This window comes from Orussus abietinus, unplaced genomic scaffold (genome assembly GCF_000612105.2).
Source record: "Orussus abietinus isolate OABI.00-Male unplaced genomic scaffold, Oabi_2.0 scaffold235, whole genome shotgun sequence".
Taxonomy (NCBI): domain Eukaryota; kingdom Metazoa; phylum Arthropoda; class Insecta; order Hymenoptera; family Orussidae; genus Orussus; species Orussus abietinus.
The window spans coordinates 1-18,198 of record NW_019394385.1 but is presented as its reverse complement, the minus strand read 5'-3'; the positions used below and the strand labels follow the sequence as shown (position 1 = coordinate 18,198).

Below are 18,198 nucleotides of genomic sequence, written 5' to 3'. Positions count from 1 at the left end.
ACATTGTTTTGACCATTTTGAGAATATTTATTTCTGGAAGCTACTTTAAAAATAACCCAACAACTAATTCACCAAAAAAGGAATGTATTGTTTTTTTTCCACGAATACATTCTTTTACGCAACGTTCCGACAGTAATCACACGAAATATGCTGTTATGTATATCGTAAATGTTTTATATATTTTCTACTTCCAACTCTCTCTTTCTGTACATACGCGTTTATTCATTACCTACGAAACAGACTCACATTCGAGGTCACTGAATGATATACGAAACTCACATGTCTGCTTAGAACTTATTATTTTACATTTTAATCGAAATAGAGCGTCAACATTATATAGTATATCTATTCAACAGAATAAGTTAGTTTATACTCGCGAAAAATAAATAAGGCTTGTTAGGGTTTACATTATGCTGTAACATTTGAACAAGTTTCCTTAAAACTACAGAACAGATTTAAATATTTATAAATTTACTATGTAAATCCGGACTTTATAGGATTACATAAAACACCTAAGCTCTGTATGATTCCCTAACATATATTCCTCAATCTTTATTCTTACTAACTTAGCACATTGTCATTACACGTAACAAACCTTTCTTTTAATATCTCTGTACTTCTAGGCTATATCGTTTTGATACCCATAGTTTCCATGACCTCTAGAATGTGCACATCAATTTAGGTGCACCGATTATTTAAACTTAAGTATAAATTGCAGCAAATGTAATTAAGCCTTCTTATATTTATGTCTAATATTCGAAAGAAACTATTTTTTACATTTTCTTATATTACAGCTGTTAAATATTATATGCACTAACGTCCTACCCAAGCAATTAATCAATTTAATGATATGCAGTCTGATAAAATGGAATCAAAGTATTAATTTAATCGACTTTAATTTAGTAATGAAACACTGTTTATATTAAATCCTTTCATTTTATATAATCATTTATGATCATCTATAATTGGATCTTGTTCAAGAACGAAAACAATTAATATAAACATAAATGTATGATTTCATACTTCTATGTAATTTAATAATGACTTAAGCACATCTTTCATCTGAACCAAAAGAAAGCTATTTCATACGTTTTAAGGCTCGCACACATTATGCCGGGACGGATCGCAGCGCATCGCTTTGCAAAAATCGCACGGGATTCGATTACATAGATTTTATATCGCATATAATAGACCGAATGTTGCAATGCGCTGCGGTTCGCCCTGGTTATAATGTGCGCGAGCCTTTAGTAAGCATAAAACAGTATGAATGTTCATTCAATCTATTACAATCATTATATTCAGTGCAGTGATTAAATCTATTGGTGTAACTAGACTAATTCAATTTAAACAAATGTTTGAAAAACCAATTGTGAATTATAAATCCTTATCAGTATAGAATTCACTTTTGTGACTTCACTCTTTACTCTTGTCATGCTTCTATTACCTTATTTGAAACGTTTTAAAATTTGTAAATGTTTTGTTAAAAATCAAAGCCTAATGATTTACATATTTTGTGAACTCAAATACAATAATGAATGATCTGATTAAAAGAATTAAGACACTCCTGTAGAACAAAAAATTAAATGATGTCGTCTTTTACAAAAGATAATATTTTCTTTCAAGAGGTAACGTTTACATACGATATTTGTGTTTTTAAATCCTATAACCTTCATTTTGCTTCGGAATTTTGCACTATTCTTTACAAAATGACACTAATCAATGTACATACTGAATCTGTTTCAAAACTTCAACGAATTTAAATTAATAAGTATTCAAGTTAATCTAAGCTAGGAAAGTACGAACCGTTGCACGAATTTCTTGTCGACACATGGGACAATGCGTAAGTGATGGAGCACAGTGTACACAGGTAGCTAAGTGTCCACATGGTAAGAAAACTACTGCAACCTCCCGGTCCATGCAAATTTTGCACAGACGCGCTTCTTTCAGTCTTCTATTTTCTTCTTCCAAGGATACTGTTATTATTAAAACAAATTATTATGTTTAAATGTGAAATGCTAGGCCAAAAGAAAATATTGTTACAGTTACATCAAACGTATTGTATAAGTTACTACCTACTTATTTTCATTATCTAAGTTCAGGTATGGAACATGATTGCAAGAGGATAAACTCACCAGTTTCACTTGTTTTCTCAGGACTCTTATTTTCAGCTGCTTTCTCTTCGAGCACTTTTGGTTTGTCATTATTTAATATAGGTGCGTTCTCAGTGTCATTATTTCTGCGGTAATCCAAAGATATACTATTACTACGTGAGCGATTAATTCGTTGCCTTCTTGAACTATTTGATGACTGTAAATTTATGATTTGAGCTAACAAATTAGTCAGTTCAGATGATGGGGAATCCGGCGTGTGATTATCGAGTCTGAAGAATGAAAATTAAATTAGGAAGACATTAGAAATGAGTGTGCTTTAAATAATCAGTAAAAAGAAAAATTGTTGTATTACCTGCTGTCATCTTCTCTAAATTGGACATGGAGAACATCCCCTATGAGCTGATCAGCATTTGTATATGGAATTCCTGTTTCTTCCATTCGTCGTTTGAATGCCATTTTTATCCGGCCCACATGTAACCCAATTTCCAGTGCAGCCTAGTGATAAATTCATATGCATTATTTATAACGAAACCAAAAATTTTGTATTGTAGTTATAATTAAAAATATATTAAAAGCAGATTAGGGACAGTTGTGTTTTTTTCATTTAAAGAAAATTCATTAAACACTTTTTTTTTTAAAGTTCTAAGTTATACAATTTTTAGAAATCTGAACAAACTACCGATTAATACTTTAAGAATACGTAATTGTGTTAATAATACTTTGCATCATGCATGAGATTTTTCATACATCGTAATTACTACATTACAACAAATACAGAAGAGATTGCTCACTCTTGCAGGGGCTGTACTAAGTAGATCTTCCAATTCAGCATCCGTTACTTCCCGGGGTTGGGGTGAAGTTACTGCAGGAATCGAAGGTGGTGGAGTCTCTGTAACATCTGTTCCCTCATCTTCCGATACCCCTCCAAGTATCTAATTTCGAAGCAGTAATTAATATGTATGTTTCAATGACATGAATTTAAACCATTTTGCAAATAATATTCAATACATCATTTACAGCTACTTATTGAAAATTGTAACAATCCAATACAAATGTATTATGTTAAAATTGTCATATTTTATTAATATATGGAAGAGGGCTTTTATTCGTATTCAAATGACAATTATGATAACTGTCACTTACCGCAGGGTCTAATGGAGGCCTGGTATCAACACAATGTTTAATGAATTCTTGTCCACGCACAAGAGATACATAACCACATCGCGGGAACCATCTTGCATGTTCCGTCCATGCATCATCCGTTGCTTCCCAGTCACGTAAACCACCATCGCAATGAAAACATCTGACACGATCTCCTATACCTATTTAATGTAAATATTGAGTTTAAGTTTAAACGAATGATGGATAATAATATATACGGTATATACATTATTATAGAAATGTAAAATAAACTAATTTTATCAGGATCTTTTTATATAATATTGTCTTACCAAAATAGTAAAATCCAGCATTTGCTAACATTTCTGGGGTTTGTCTAAGATTTTCTGGCCAACCTTCAAATGTTCGTAGTCTTCCTTCATATGTAGCATGTTTCGGTTGCCTTGGTGCACTGTGTGTTTGAATACCTAACTCTTTTAAATCTGAACTGGTACCAGGCAATAACCTTACATTGCCAAGTTCAACCTTCTCTGTAGACATTACTGCGACATTTAACAAATGTTAGTATGAATTTTGTAAGAACTTTTAAACGAACAAGTAAAGGAACTCTGTTTTGTAATGTTCAAATTTTGATTACAGAAAATATCTTGATAAACCCATCAGGTAATTGTGAATTAACGTCGCAATTAGTCGTACGTAACAAAGGGTTTTGTGTTGAATTAGAATTTTAAATAGTTACTTTGAATACTACATAATTTACCTGATCCCATTTAGAATTCACTACACTAAATAACCTTGTAGACAAAAAAGATTTTATTCAAGAGCACTGTTTCCTGCATAAATCTACAATAATTGCTGGCACTGCTTAGTGACATTGGCAACAATACTATATTTAACTCTGCCATAGTCACATGATGTGAAGCACTATTTATATATTCAATCGTTACATGTTATAAGTTTTTAATCGGAGTACATTGAACTTAATATATACTGAATGTAGTTTTTAATTTTTTTACTTTATATATCCATAAACAAATAAAAACTTTGTGCAATTCAGAGCCCATTTGAGATTATATCGACATTCTTCTGAATATTCATACATTATCTTTTATTAAATCGATAATTTTCTAATATATATATATAATGTAAGATTTATTCATAGGAAAAAATATATATACCTTCATCAACATCTTGATGCATATAAAAATCACAATTAGGAAAATGAATTCTGTGCTCTCTATCAGGGTCGTCACCAGGTTCCCATTTCATCACAAGGCCTCGACAAAATGCACATTCAACCTATTATTAAAAAATATAAACATAACCCATACAATTTTTCAGGAGTTGGTTTAATCTACTTATTTGTTTAAATATAAGTAAACATTAAGGGCCATTTTAAAAATAAGAAATGTCAATATAATGAAATCCACAGTGTATATAAATAATTAATCCATTCTTATTACAAGATGTTCATTTAACCATTATTTCAACAATCATTATTCACTCCCTATGCTATAGTAATAATGCCACACATAAAAATAATAAGAATTCCTATTGGAATATTATTTACTTTATTAAGTATATTACCATATCAGCTTCTTGTAAATAATAAAATCCAGATTCAGCAAGTCTTTCAGGTGGCACGATCGATGATATAGGCCAATTCTCAAAGGACCTCAACCTTTGTTCTTTGGTTCTGTATTCAATTTGAGGATTTTCGCTTCGAACAACTCTAGAGGTAGTCGAAGTAGAAGTTCTTGGGGGTTGCTGTGATACCTGAACGAGTGGTACATTACATGTATTCGATGGTTGTAAGACAAATGGACAATTTGGTTGCACCTGTCGATGTCTTGCCATAGCTTGGTCCCCATAATTCCACTCGGAAATCCTTGCTCCACAAGCGAAACACTGCACTTCTTGTGCCAATCCCGTGTAATAAAAACCAGCCTTTGCTATTCGAGCACAGTCAACGGCAGCATTCACCGGCCAATCCGAAAATGTTCTTAACCTGTTTTCCTCGACATTCATTTTATGTGTATTAACGTTTAGCAGCAAATCGGATGATGTCAAAATTTATAAATTCCAAAGTACTCGCGTGTTTGTTAGCTTTGCGTCAAAGTTTTATACAACAACACCCAGACATCTTGCAGAGCTTTCTTATGCTCGGACTTGTTACAATTACCTTCGATCTGTCGTTACAGTTGCAGAGTAACTAGGTACAATTTATTTTGAGGTTAGGTTTTTTAATAGCCTTTCTTCGTTGTTGTATCATTGATTGTTTTATGCAAACAAATTTCGCGATTAATCTATTTTGAGTGAAGATGCCTGTCTGACTTGAACGTTCATTCAAACAGCAAATAAAAGATAATCATTTTGCGCATGAGCCAAACTTTAAATGCGCGTTACTACGTCGTTTAAACAAACTGGTTGGTAGCAGGTGTCAGAAAGCGACAAGCGTAATTTGAAGTAAATATTCTTACGGGCATATAAATATCAAAGTTCCCAATTGTTACTACAATTCGTAGCTTTGAACCGGACTTTCTGCATGTTGTCACCGCCTATCGTACTTCGTAAATTACATTTAATACTCCTATCTCTTCTTCCTTACCCAAGTGCACCCAAGTGTCAAAAACGTCTTACAGATGGAGTTGGGAGGTTGCTCATGGACAGGATCGAGCAATCACGTACTGTGCTGCTCTCGGTGGAGAATGCAGGCGGCTAACGCACTTGCCTCCAACGGCTGCCCAACTCAGAGGTCCAACTCATCTCCGGCACTACTCGCGTGCTCGCGTGGGTTTGCGTGGGATCACGTGGGATGTTTATACTGGTTTATACATTTTGCTTAGTATGGTTATGTACAATTTTCATTTCATAAATAACAGAATATATTTATAATTATATATAAAAATAAAATTAGTTATGAACATTTTTAGAATATTAATTGGTGTTTGAGTACGTTATAATTAGAAGAAAAAGGGTTCTTAAGGAAAAATGTCCTGCAAGGTACCACCATCGACGATGACTCTGAAACAGGTGTTACTTTAATAATAAGCATAAAATATTGTACACAAAATATGGATTACTTTTATCTGATAAATATTGTAGTTCATGGTCCATCAAGAAGTCTTGAAATTGTATCGGAACATTATGAAAACAATTCGTAAAGTACCAAATGAAGCAGATAGGAAATACTTAACAGACTGGGCCAAAGCAGATTTCAGAGCTAACAAAAGTGTTACCGATGAAGTAAGTTTAATATTCGTAAATTATGATCATCATAAGTATAAATTAATTTGGTAAAACTACGTTGAAAACTCATACCAATTGTATTCCTTGTTATCGATGATTTAGGTTGTCACATGTTGTATTACTGCTCTTAATAATTTTTAATTTAGAAAGTAGGATTCACTTTTCCAGATATAAAAGCATTCAGATTTCTAACTGTTACAGTTCGCTATTAAGTCCTTAATAGTGCACGGGGAGACTTCATTGAGGGAGCTTAAAAGAAATTTATCCTTGTCAGAGTGACATAAGTCGTATTATCTTTATCTACAAGATTCCTTGATTCATTTATGTATATAAATATATGTATATACATATATATTATTAGAGAAAATATAATAAAATAGAGATTACATTTATGAATAACCTATATAACTTTATTAATAAACATATGTACAGCATTGATGCCAAATAAGATACTACCCATGCATGTTATTGTCAATGCTATAGCATGACGAAGACTTTTATGACGTATGACAGATTTAAGTAAATAATGTGTTAAAGTATTTGTAATGTATTCACTATCGAAACAGAAACAAGGTACAGCATTGATAATAGCCAAACCTGCTGAAAATGCAATAATGTATTTGCAGAAAAGTGCCAACGTTTCTGGAACTTCTGAGTGTAAGATATTGTATTTGGGAATCCAGTCAGAAACATCCACAGTACGATAAATATCACCAGGGTATCCAAAAAAAAGCACATCTTTTCCTTCCTGTCTTTTGATTTGTACCACCTATAATTCCCCCCGAATTTAGTTAATGACAACACATACATTAAACTATGTTTACTGTTACTATTGTATTAATTTACTCACTTTAGTGACATTATCCAAGGAAGGTCTCATACAGTATGTACCTAGTGAAGAACAATGCTGACTTGACTGACAGAATTTCTGTGATTGGTCAGCAATAATTCTAGCAGGAAGACAAGAATGTAATGGCAACTGTAAAGGAGCAACTTGTGTACCTTCCACATATTCGAAACACAAACTGCCATTTATTTCACTGTCAGCACTGCAACAATTTACTGCTCCATTAGACATGTGTTTAGCTGGAACTGACTCATCATACTCCTGCAAAAATGATTTATCTACAGATCGATATCTTATTAAAATAAAAATTCTTGATTAAGCTATTTGCAATAATTTTCTGTATTTAACATTGAGTTACCTGAAAAATCTTTTGAGCGATGCAGTATCCAGAAGTGGGTTGCCGCACTGCATTTAGAATGCACTGATACCAGTCATCCTTGTCTTTTACCACACAATCGTTTACTTTGTATATTACATCTTGAACCAGAAGACCAGATGGTCCCAATAGCGGTGAATTCTGTTAATATAGATGCATGGTTCAATGTCCCACAAAAACAACTAAAGAAGAGGTGTTGCATAAAAGTCAATGATGCCTCATCGATGCATACATTCACGAATCCATACAATTTAACTATTTATGTGTAAAAAAAGGAATTCCATCATGTAGTCATTGTGCCTTTCAACTTTTGAATTCCCAGAGAGGATTTCACGTTACAAAATACCAAAGTAGTAATGTATGAGAAATCATTATGATTCTTTTAAATTACAGCTTTAACTTAAGATATTAGCAAGAAACAAAGATGTCACAAGCTAAATTGACCAGAAGGATGCAAATCCCATAAACACATACAATATTAAAAATCTCGGTTAACTCTTACATGGGTAATGGCTTTGACCGATATTCCAGATCCTATAGTGTAAAATGGAGTCCACATCCAAGTTGTTACAATAAGAACTATGGTAACTACCAAAGCAAGGAAAACATTGTGCCAGATACCAGCACAAATTACACGTAATTTGTTACACACTGGCAGGGCAGCTAACTGTTCCTTGTTTATATCAGTATAAGCCATTGGAACGATGTAAATCAAACCTATTCCCATTCCATATACTTGTACATCTTCTCTAGCTGCAGCTAGTGCATGTCCTAATTCGTGCACTACAATGCATACAGCAAGTGTCAGTGTATAATATCCGATGTCATTAAATGGCATGTTTACACCTGGCAACTGTAACATTGGAAATATAAACAAAAATAACAAATATATAAAACTTAAGAACAGTATACGTGTTAAACCATATTTAATTTGAACACTTCCCACCAACATGAATCACTAGAGTTTATAAAATATGTATGAATAAAAGGCAACACATCTTACCATTGGTTCTAATATTATTACTGAATTCTTGTCACCCTGGGCAGATCCACCAAATAATAAATCAAATGACATTTTCATGACCATCAAAAATGAAACAGGAACCAGAATAATGCTTATAATAACTCCAATGTTAAACCACGCTGACCAAAATTTTAAACGGTCCATTACCCATTTAACGATCATTCTGTTAAAAGCAGTGGTATACCATTTAATTTGCAATACTTGAATGTCCAAACCCGTATTTTGTAGGAAGTAAAGGTAGGGATAGTGCGAACATGACTGAAATAAAAAAATTAGAAATTCTTACATCATGTACACATACACAATTAAACAATTTAATATTCTTAAAGAACTTACTCTGAAGAGGACATTGAAGAAGAATAAACAACAATGAATAAGACCTACTCCAATTAAAAAGCTTACGGCGTCCATCTGTGCGAGTTACTTATCCAAAAAGTAAATATTTCATTTTATTAAACGTTTATCGGTCGACATGGGAAAATTGTGCAAGGTTACGCGTTACGCCGACTAGAAAATATAAACAAATTTCATTGCACCAATCACGTCATACCATTGAACCGGTGGAGCTTGGAAAAAAGTCAGCGCTATCTATCGATTTTATTTCGAAAACATTATATATCAATGCATTCAGTCAGTAAAACAGATAAACACTGTTACCATGCTATAAACAGAGAGCTACAAAGTATGCGGAACAGATTAAGCTTCATATATTTCATATATTTTACGCATTCTTATTAACACAACTTTATACCTTCTCAACGTTAAATGCGATTGAAGAGTCAATAAACATTTATATTCCTGCGCATAAATGGTACATCGACTGTCGATACAATAGATATTTGCCTATTCGGCGAAATTGGTACAAAGGAAAATTTGAACACTGACATTTACTTAGAGAGCATACAAAAATATATTCTACAAAATATGTATATTTCCATGGGTATTAAAAAAATTATTAATATTTTACTAAAAATTATCTTTGATTTGTAAGACAAAGGACAATATCTGAAATGATCAAATATAATCCCATGTAGTCTAGTGGCTAGGATAGCTGGCTTTCACCCAGCAGGCCCGGGTTCGATTCCCGGCATGGGAAAATACTTTTTTTTTTCGCTCAGCATCTCATTCCTACGTGTAAATCAAAGTCAATATTTTTTAGATTTACATTAACACGTTCACGCCGGCGCGTACCACCGGTGGCTCGCGCTTGATTGCGCCATCGGGCGGCGCGTACCACCGGTGGCTCGCGCTTGATTGTGCCATCGGGCGGCGTGTACCACCGGTGGCTCGCGCTAGACGCATCATCGGGCGGCGTGTACTACCTGTGTTTCGCATTCGATTGTGCTATTAGACACTGATAATTTAACGTACATACATAAAAACGTGTATTTTGAATAAAAATTATAATTAATAACGTATTATGAACATAAATTTTGCTTAATAACACACACATAAAAATTCAGTATTATGAATGTAACTTCAACACTCAAATCTTCCCCCGAGGAACATTTCATAACGTTGCTGTTTACGTTAACAAAATCTTCGCCTGAAGAGGAAGAAAGTATTCGTAATCTTGATGCGTTTCTCCTGCCTCTATTTACACATTCATGAGACGAATCACTTATTTCCATATCCATGTTATGGGCAAAATTAAACAAATATTTTTAAGGGCAAAATTAAAAAAAATATTCTAACCACCTTTTAGTTATTTTTACTAACAGAAATCTGTGGTTAGGATATAAAAAACGGCACGAGTCACATAATTTGCAAAGTAAGCGCTCAATGTAATACTGAAGAAACAAGAAGCGCGTGCAAGTCTGAACACGCGAGAAATGCGCGCCGCCAGATGAAGCGCGACATAGATTTGTGTGCCGCCGTTGGGGGAAACAAATGAAAATTGGCGCCGGCGGGAACGTGTTAAATAAGAACCATGTAGAAGTAAACAACAGGTTTTGTTTAAATCTCAAAGGAAATAAGCAAATACGTAAAGTTATGTAGGAGGTGAAATTACCGAAGGCGAATCTACTATTGACAAGTCTATATTTTCCGTAGATTCACAGGTATAGTTATTTGACTTATTGTTAAAGAAAACGTATATAAAATTGATTCAAGCGTTCCGTTCTGCGATCCTCGACCAAGTGCCGTCCCGTCCACTGTTCGCAGGGACCGTCTTGGTCTAGCCGTATCAATTGTTTAGGCCATGCTCATATCTTCTAAACATGCTCGCCTTTCCTCGCCCATTATTCTGGGAATAGGTCCGCCCATGGACCTTCGATCATTTTGCCTTGCCTCTTCGAAATATTTCCTTCAGTTAAGAGCACGTAATATGTCTAATACAGTAATATTTATATTTGACCTTATTGTCCTTTCAGTGTATACATTTATTCTAACATTTCGAAAACGTATGCATTTATACCAGCAACATTTAAAAAACAATTTGGAGTTGAAGTACCGCAATTCGATACCGAGTTTTGAATCGTGGAGCGAAGAGTAGATAGCGATTCGCGGAAAATACGGTTTGCGATTCGCGTCGGGTTGTGTTGCGCGTTCCAGTCGCACGGGGGAAGGAGGACGCGAGGATCTCAAGCCTCGGCGGGACCACCGTCTGCCGAGCGTCACGAGTCGGTCTGTAACTCTCGGCAGTGCCATACAGTGCCCCGTGATCCTTGTTCCCCGAGTTCCATCGCGTAACCTCGTACCCTTCCTGTGGATCTCGCGCGAGTGCGCCTTGGCCGGTCCGTGAACTGCCGTGAACCCTGCAGCCTCCTGCATCCGTGTAGGAATTCCTGGCGTGCGCATGCGCGCACGCGTTCGCCTCTGGCGGAATCGGACGAGATGGCCACGGGTTGGGCGATTCGCGTGCGGCCGCGTTCGCTGAGGTCACCGCGCCGGTTCGAGCGAAATTCGAGACTCTGAAACGGAAAGAGAAAGGCAAGAGCGGGAGCTAGGTTAGGTTAGGTTAGGTTAGGTACGGCGGTGGGACCCGATGTCGACGGCCTCGCTCCTCGAGATGCACCCGTGGCACCGGCCGGTGCACGAGGGCGGCGCCGAGGACGACTCGGGGGGCTCTCTACTCCTACTGCTACCCGTCGCCATGGGGTTCGCGACCATCTGGAGCGTCAACCGGCGCATGTGGTGGGTCAACGCTGTGCAGCACCATCCAGGAGTTCCCGTAAGCACCGCCGTCAGCAGGCGGCGCCGGTGGCGCCCCGTCGCTTACCCCAGGAGGCCACCGACCTTGACTTGCCTCGACCAGCGGTGCCATCGATGTCTCGCCGACTCGCGAGAACGACGTACAGACTGCGAACCTTTCGCTTTGGAAAAGGTACGCGTGAAGAGCCTTATCTGTACCCTCAAAATGTATGAATTTTCCAGCAGAAATCTGGAGAAACGACCATTTTGTCCTTAATAGATTGTGGAAACACTTACCGAGCTCCGAGAGATTTTTTAATTTTTAGCTTTTCAATATAAAGGTATATTATAGAATCTAAAGCTACGCGCTGTTCTTTTTTTTTTTTCGAAAGTACACGGGTGAAGGGTGAAGTAACCGGAGTAGATAATTCTATTTATAGGAACTTGTAGTTCGCGGGCTTTTAAGATAAACATTCAAAATGGCGGACCGGCTGTTGGCGGACCTGGAGATGTCGGTGGAATCTAGGGATTTTTTTTCGGGATACTGCTCGTGATATTTCAAGAGCAGACGAAATATTGACGCGGGGATTCTGCTTGTCGTGTTTATTGTGTTTTTGCCGATTGATACCTCTTAAATTGTCAACTGTTCTGATTTGCACCAGAAGGAAACATTCAGGGATTCCAGGTATAAAAGCACGGAGAAATACATAACCTTTAATTTACCTTATCGATTGTACGCGCGTAACCTTCAACCGCTTTCAAAATGACAATTTTATCAATACATCGCAAGTATATGTTTACTTTTACGACCAGAGACGTAGTATTGGTCACTAGTACATAAGCTATACGTTATTTTTTTTTATTAACGTACATTAATCTTCAGTTAATAATAACAGGTTTAGTTTCAGTGACTAAGTGATTATGCAATACGTCTGAGGTACGGAAATTCTCTTCAGGGAAAGCTGTAAATGATGTGTTTCTACGTTTATATGTCATAGGATACCAGCTTATCAGATGTTAGAGAAAGTAATATGACTGGAGGACGTCGGAATCTTGGTGGACGCAATGGCGTTGGTAATCGGATGCATATTAGTTCGAATAGTAATGCTGCTACCTTGACCTGTTCTAACAATGGACTTGGAGGTTGCAATGAAGACAAAAAACCTATGGATACTGTAAGTGGGCGGCCACTCGCTCCGAAACATGTTCCTGTACCTGTTGTACCTGTGGATGGGCAACTGATGTTCGAAGCTCTATCCCTGGGTGTATCAACCATTGCTGCATGTCTGCAACTATTAAATTTGTACAGAAGCGTGTGGTGGCTCCCTCAGTCTTACAATCAGAATAGTATGGTATGTGTTCGATAAAGTAAATGGGTAAATTAAAATGATATTTATTTTGTGGAACCAAAAAGTAGTGAAAAGTTACGAATTTATACCTTTAAAATTTTAATGAGAAAATTATTTCAGAACTTCTATCTGATAGACCCATACTTGCTCATATTTATCGCTATAATGTTAATGCGGCGATTCGTTTATGCACTTCTAAGAAGGTTAATTGATGTTGTCTCACCATCACGCTGGTTACCAGCAGCTCAAAAGATTATGAGGTATTCTAATTTATATTACTAAATTATGATTATTTGTGAAGAACCTTCAGTGCGTATTTAACTTTTTCAGGATTATCCTGTTGACAGTTGTCATGGGAATATTGTCATGGTGCTTATACTATATGAGTGAGAGACACAACTCAATGAAGGTCTTCTATCTTTGCTATCCGTTGGTATTTTTTGCTTTAACTGTTTGATTATTGTCTTTGAGAATTATATTGTTTATAAATAGAACGATAAATAGAACGTAATTAATGTGTACAATTAAATATAAAAATATAATTGTTTGAAACATAGTAGAATCATTTTTATGTAAATATTGAACTTTTACTTACTTTTATACTTTTAGGAGCATATCTGTGTACTTTCTGATGTTTGGCATGAGTGTGGGACCATTCTTTGACATTTCTACAGCTCCTCTCTATATTAAGGAAGAACGAAAGACAAAGTTCTTACTTGGTAAGTATAATAGAATTAAAATTAATATTTTTTACACGTTTATTTGGTGAAATATCATTCATAATTCTTTCAATTTGGAATAGATAAACCATTGCACAATTGTTCTTTAAGTGCAACGGCTATAAGGGCAGAAGTGTCTAGCTTGAAATCAGATTTCAACTGGCGGTTAAAGCGTGCCCTGTTTGCATCATCTGGAAGTGCATACGTATGTGGCATTGCGCCTGTCATATTTGTACCATCGCACTTACATTTCAACGTTACCTGGGTTGTACAGCATGTTGTCTTATTTTGGCTTGGAAGGTTAAGCGCACATTTTGCACAAGCGTACCCTGTCAGGTCAGTCCTATATCGATATTTTTTTGCATTTATCGTATATTAAAAATCTCTTACCTCATAGAGAAAATTTCATTATTAAATTAAAAATTGAGAAGCGAATAATTTGTTATAATCATAATTTATGTTTACAGATATTGCGACATCTTGCACAGAGCTGCACTTCATCTTGGAAGATGGACTAAAATCGAGGGCCGTAACAATCACGTTCCCATACAAATATGGAATGACTCCATACTGTGGCCTCATGGATCTTTAGTCAAACATAACAAGGAAATTTATCGTTCAGAAGGCCTTTGTACAGCCGCAGAACCGGGAAATACGAGCCATTACAGATTTCACGTAAGTACAAACACTGCTTCCTACTTATGAAGCTGTTGGAAAATTTGATTTGATTGCAGATACATGCAAAATTATTGGGTAAAAATATGAAATGTTTTCTTAAAGAATTATAATTTAATGAACAGGTACTCTTCAGTAATCCAACGATACTTCTCTGCCTGCTGTTAGGCCTCCAGTTAACGCTCGTAGCGGTGCAATTGATTATTCTTTTACGTACAATCGAGTGGTATCAAGTACTGTCAATGACACTGCTCCTGGTAACGAACTATTACACATTGTTCAAACTTGCCAGAGACTATCTTGTATGCTGGAAAGTGTACCGTGCCGAGCAGATAGTTCAAGAAAAAGCACAGGCTGCAATAAGTGGCACGAGCCAATAGACTGTTACGCTAGACGAGTGTTCGAATGTCCCTTGTGATCTTTTTATACTGTGAGAATAAATTATTTGCTATAAAAATGCTGCTTTCTCCTTACATTTCATTTCTTTTGCACTTTTATTTTGAAACGTGGATTATAAAAATATATTAACAACAATAAGATAAGTCTAATAATAATATATATTACTTCGGAATGTTGATTAGATTGAGTTAGTATCACTAGTTAACATCAATTGCTTGATAATTAAATATGCTAGCCATGTGATAAATACTGGAAAACCCTTTGAAAGGTTGTGCACAGTTTGCTAGATAATTAAATAACTAGTGAAATAATTAAAACCATTAACCATGTACCTGACATGTTAATTAAAAATGTATAATCTCTCGTGTAAAGATTTTAAAGTGTGACTACTATAAACATAGTATTGTGATTTGATATAAAAGAAATTGTAAATAACTTCTAAACTCTAGTGTCATGTTTCTAACTACATCAATTGCATGCCATAGTAGTGATTAGTGATAAAAAAATATTAATTACAACGGTACTGAGTCCGAATCTACACGCGTTTATGTTTGTGCAATACTGACAAACAATGAACATTCTTGTAGCGTACATGATTCTAGCAATGGGCTAATTGTACTATGGTTTCTTAAAGTGCAGAGGATCATGTCCCTCATTTTCATCCTTTTTTGGTATAATTTAATTTAGCGGAACGAATTCGAGTTCCTTCTTTGATTACTACCAGCTTTTAATACCCGTCCTGAAGGATGCAATGTAATTTCAGCGGATAACATTTAGTGGCACTGTCATGTTTCGTGGCAAGCGTGCAGTCAGTGATTCTGCCAAACTTTGGGCAAGCTCGTGCCAAATGTATTTTCCAAAGATTGGGACCTCTTCTAATGGAGGTTTAAAAGAAACTAATAAAGTGAGACATACACCATCTCCACTCTGACCACCACTGAATTCAACGGAGAGTAATCCATGTGGCCTGTGTTGTGGTACACTGTCTCCAAATATATCCTGTTTAGAAAAGAATAACAAAAAATTAATAAAAAGTAAAAAATTGTAATCCAAGAATTGATATTGAGTTTGAACATACCATGAAATATGTCTATTTAAAATTATCAATAATCTGGTAGAATATTTTGCCATACAATTGATATTACTTACCACCATGAATCTGTGCAGTGTCGAATGCACATTGCGACCAGGATTGATCTCAGCAATTGGTAAGTGAAGGGCAGATTTCTCTGATATCAGAACGTGCAATCTATTCCTATTAACATAAAAAATAAATAAAATACCATATTTCCCATAAAATAGATGACGGTTTTGATGCATTTGCTGTGTTAAAGTGATATTTAAATTTTCTCTTAGAATATTAAATAAGAATGATGACCTCATTCGAAGGACTTACGTTGCCTTTTTCTTGATGCAAACAATTAATCTCAAGTAAAGCTTGGCTCGAGACTGTACCATTGGCAGAACACTTGGATGCCATGGAATACCCTTGCTTTTAGTGTATTCCCTCGCCTTTTGAATTAAAGGCAGGATGTCTTTAGCTCTTAGAGACAGATCTTCTACCTTTTGCACCCAGCTAGCTTGCAGAGCTTCTTCATTGGCCTGTTCTGGAGTCTTTATTGTTCCTCCCAATATCTCCCCGGTCATTACAAAACGAAACCAAGACCCACTTACACATTCAACCATTAATAACGTCTTTGGTTCCATAATTAGGCCAGTCTCTTCTAACACTTCTCGCTTTACAGCTTCCACCAAAGTTTCATTCTTTTCTACTCGTCCCGCAGGAAGATACCATTCCCCAGCACAGGAAGGCTTTGCTTCCTGCATCATAAGTACCTCATCCTGGTCATTAACGATTACAGCTGCAACAATGTATGTCACTGTCTTCTGACAAATCGGTGTATAATCGGAGCTTGACATTGGTTGAATCCCTTTCACCTCTAAACCGAACAAAATTTCAATATTAGCTTAAACCAAACTTAAACTTCCAGATTCATAAACCATTGTTATATGATAACAGAGAAAATTAATTGAGATTCTGTAAAGTAGTGGACGAATTCAGGTAAGAAACATGCATACATTGCGCAATGCGCATTGCACAATTAAAATTCCAACGATAGGTGCTCCAACCTAGAGTCCTTTTCAGTCAGGTTACTTGCTACAACTATACATATGCCTCCTCTTACCCAGTGCTTCATTTTGCTGCTCCAGGGAAAAATCGCAGAAGTCATCGTCATTCAGGTTTTGCCCGGCGAGCACCAATCGAATTTTATCTTCAATTACGTCCGGCATTTTCAATAATTAGAGTCGATTAAAGTAACTGCAAAAATACGAAATCATTAACACGTTAACCTTACAGTACAGTTACGGGACATAGCCCTGATCATAAGTGTCCCGTTGCAGGCGTTCCGCGGTACTTCACCGACGTCAGCTAAGCACGTCGTTTTTTTCCCTCTGCATGCGTCAAAATATTCACCGTGCGTGTCGATAGCCTTTTCCTGCATTCCAGGCCATGCGTCTATGACCAATCAACGAACCGGTTCTCGCCACGAACTTAGAAAATTCTAAGTCTTATATCTGTAGTAAGTTATAGATAGCGATTTACCGACAGCTATCTGATTTACCGACAGCTATCTGATTTACCGACAGCTATATGATTTACCGACAGCGCATGTTTTCACATCTTAATACTGTGTGATTGATTTATAACGCCGTTGGGTGTCCCACAGAGCGCGATGTCAATACGTTGTTTTGAGAAGCCAATCAGAATGGCACCTAACTCCCATGTGTCATTTTCGTCACAGTTCTGATTGGTTTTTCATTACCGCGTTGGTGCCGCATTGGCGCACTATGCTCTGTGTGACACCTCCATTGCAGAGTGCACCGTTTCTACTGGCGGCTATCAGCTGGCACCATTATCGTCGAGTGCACCTGCTATCCGCATTCTCCGTCGAGGGTAGCACAGGACGTCATCTGTTTTTGCCAATGTGGCTATTTCGAGTTACACGTGATGTTTAACTTTTTCGAGAGTTGATTCAGTTGATAGAACAAGTATTATTCTGATCGACTTTTTTCTAATATTCTCATTTCTCTGGTCGTATTTAATTTCAAACGCAAATCGATTCAAAGTCTATTTAAAATTTGAAATCCATAACAGTTTATTGTTCTTATTTCAAATACGAAATGGAAATGGGGTTT

General features: G+C 36.2%; 5 protein-coding genes and 1 non-coding gene across 13 annotated transcripts; 3 read left to right on the top strand and 3 right to left on the bottom strand.

Annotated features, from left to right (window-relative positions):
• Positions 1-67: 67 nt before the first annotated feature.
• Positions 68-5,832, bottom strand: LOC105697825 (putative inhibitor of apoptosis). 4 transcript variants are annotated; one of them, XM_012421500.1, is made up of 9 exons: positions 5,070-5,832; positions 4,818-5,006; positions 4,409-4,529; positions 3,563-3,772; positions 3,255-3,433; positions 2,903-3,043; positions 2,464-2,606; positions 2,133-2,380; positions 68-1,973 (listed from the first exon to the last, which is right to left on the bottom strand). In XM_012421500.1, exons 1-9 carry the CDS (start codon positions 5,256-5,258, stop codon positions 1,783-1,785), a joined length of 1,611 nt encoding a protein of 536 aa, XP_012276923.1. In that variant the 5' UTR covers positions 5,259-5,832; the 3' UTR covers positions 68-1,782. The 4 variants fall into 4 exon arrangements, with proteins under 4 accessions (XP_012276923.1, XP_023287877.1, XP_012276922.1 ...); XM_023432109.1 differs by having other exon boundaries at positions 4,818-5,238; positions 5,711-5,832; XM_012421499.1 differs by having other exon boundaries at positions 4,818-5,832.
• Positions 5,833-6,020: 188 nt separating this feature from the next.
• LOC105697818 (LYR motif-containing protein 2) lies at positions 6,021-8,197 on the top strand. 3 transcript variants are annotated; one of them, XM_012421489.2, is made up of 4 exons: positions 6,021-6,080; positions 6,164-6,263; positions 6,336-6,476; positions 6,681-6,770. In XM_012421489.2, exons 2-4 carry the CDS (start codon positions 6,222-6,224, stop codon positions 6,756-6,758), a joined length of 261 nt encoding a protein of 86 aa, XP_012276912.1. In that variant the 5' UTR covers positions 6,021-6,080; positions 6,164-6,221; the 3' UTR covers positions 6,759-6,770. The 3 variants fall into 3 exon arrangements, with proteins under 3 accessions (XP_012276912.1, XP_012276915.1, XP_012276914.1); XM_012421491.2 differs by having other exon boundaries at positions 6,042-6,075; XM_012421492.1 differs by lacking the exon at positions 6,681-6,770 and adding an exon at positions 8,096-8,197 and having other exon boundaries at positions 6,028-6,263.
• On the bottom strand, positions 6,794-9,236 carry LOC105697817 (membrane-bound transcription factor site-2 protease). Its single transcript, XM_012421488.1, has 6 exons — positions 9,063-9,236; positions 8,706-8,984; positions 8,205-8,555; positions 7,685-7,843; positions 7,330-7,587; positions 6,794-7,248 (listed from the first exon to the last, which is right to left on the bottom strand). Exons 1-6 carry the CDS (start codon positions 9,135-9,137, stop codon positions 6,880-6,882), a joined length of 1,491 nt encoding a protein of 496 aa, XP_012276911.1. The 5' UTR covers positions 9,138-9,236; the 3' UTR covers positions 6,794-6,879.
• A 514-nt stretch (positions 9,237-9,750) lies between these two features.
• Positions 9,751-9,822, top strand: Trnae-uuc. The gene has a single exon. It is a non-coding gene; the product is annotated as a tRNA-Glu (tRNA).
• A 1,450-nt stretch (positions 9,823-11,272) lies between these two features.
• Positions 11,273-15,058, top strand: LOC105697850 (transmembrane protein 39A). Its single transcript, XM_012421560.1, has 8 exons — positions 11,273-12,051; positions 12,857-13,210; positions 13,328-13,467; positions 13,538-13,636; positions 13,817-13,926; positions 14,010-14,262; positions 14,394-14,601; positions 14,727-15,058. The coding sequence occupies exons 1-8, from the start codon at positions 11,713-11,715 to the stop codon at positions 14,979-14,981; spliced, it is 1,758 nt and encodes a 585-aa protein (XP_012276983.1). The 5' UTR covers positions 11,273-11,712; the 3' UTR covers positions 14,982-15,058.
• Positions 15,059-15,140: 82 nt separating this feature from the next.
• Positions 15,141-17,546, bottom strand: LOC105697851 (8-oxo-dGDP phosphatase NUDT18). 3 transcript variants are annotated; one of them, XM_012421565.1, is made up of 5 exons: positions 17,477-17,546; positions 17,187-17,320; positions 16,397-16,940; positions 16,150-16,255; positions 15,141-15,999 (listed from the first exon to the last, which is right to left on the bottom strand). In XM_012421565.1, exons 2-5 carry the CDS (start codon positions 17,290-17,292, stop codon positions 15,760-15,762), a joined length of 996 nt encoding a protein of 331 aa, XP_012276988.1. In that variant the 5' UTR covers positions 17,293-17,320; positions 17,477-17,546; the 3' UTR covers positions 15,141-15,759. The 3 variants fall into 3 exon arrangements, with proteins under 3 accessions (XP_012276988.1, XP_012276989.1, XP_012276987.1); XM_012421566.2 differs by lacking the exon at positions 17,477-17,546 and adding an exon at positions 17,423-17,444; XM_012421564.1 differs by lacking the exon at positions 17,477-17,546 and having other exon boundaries at positions 17,187-17,416.
• Between the last annotated feature and the right edge of the window lie 652 nt (positions 17,547-18,198).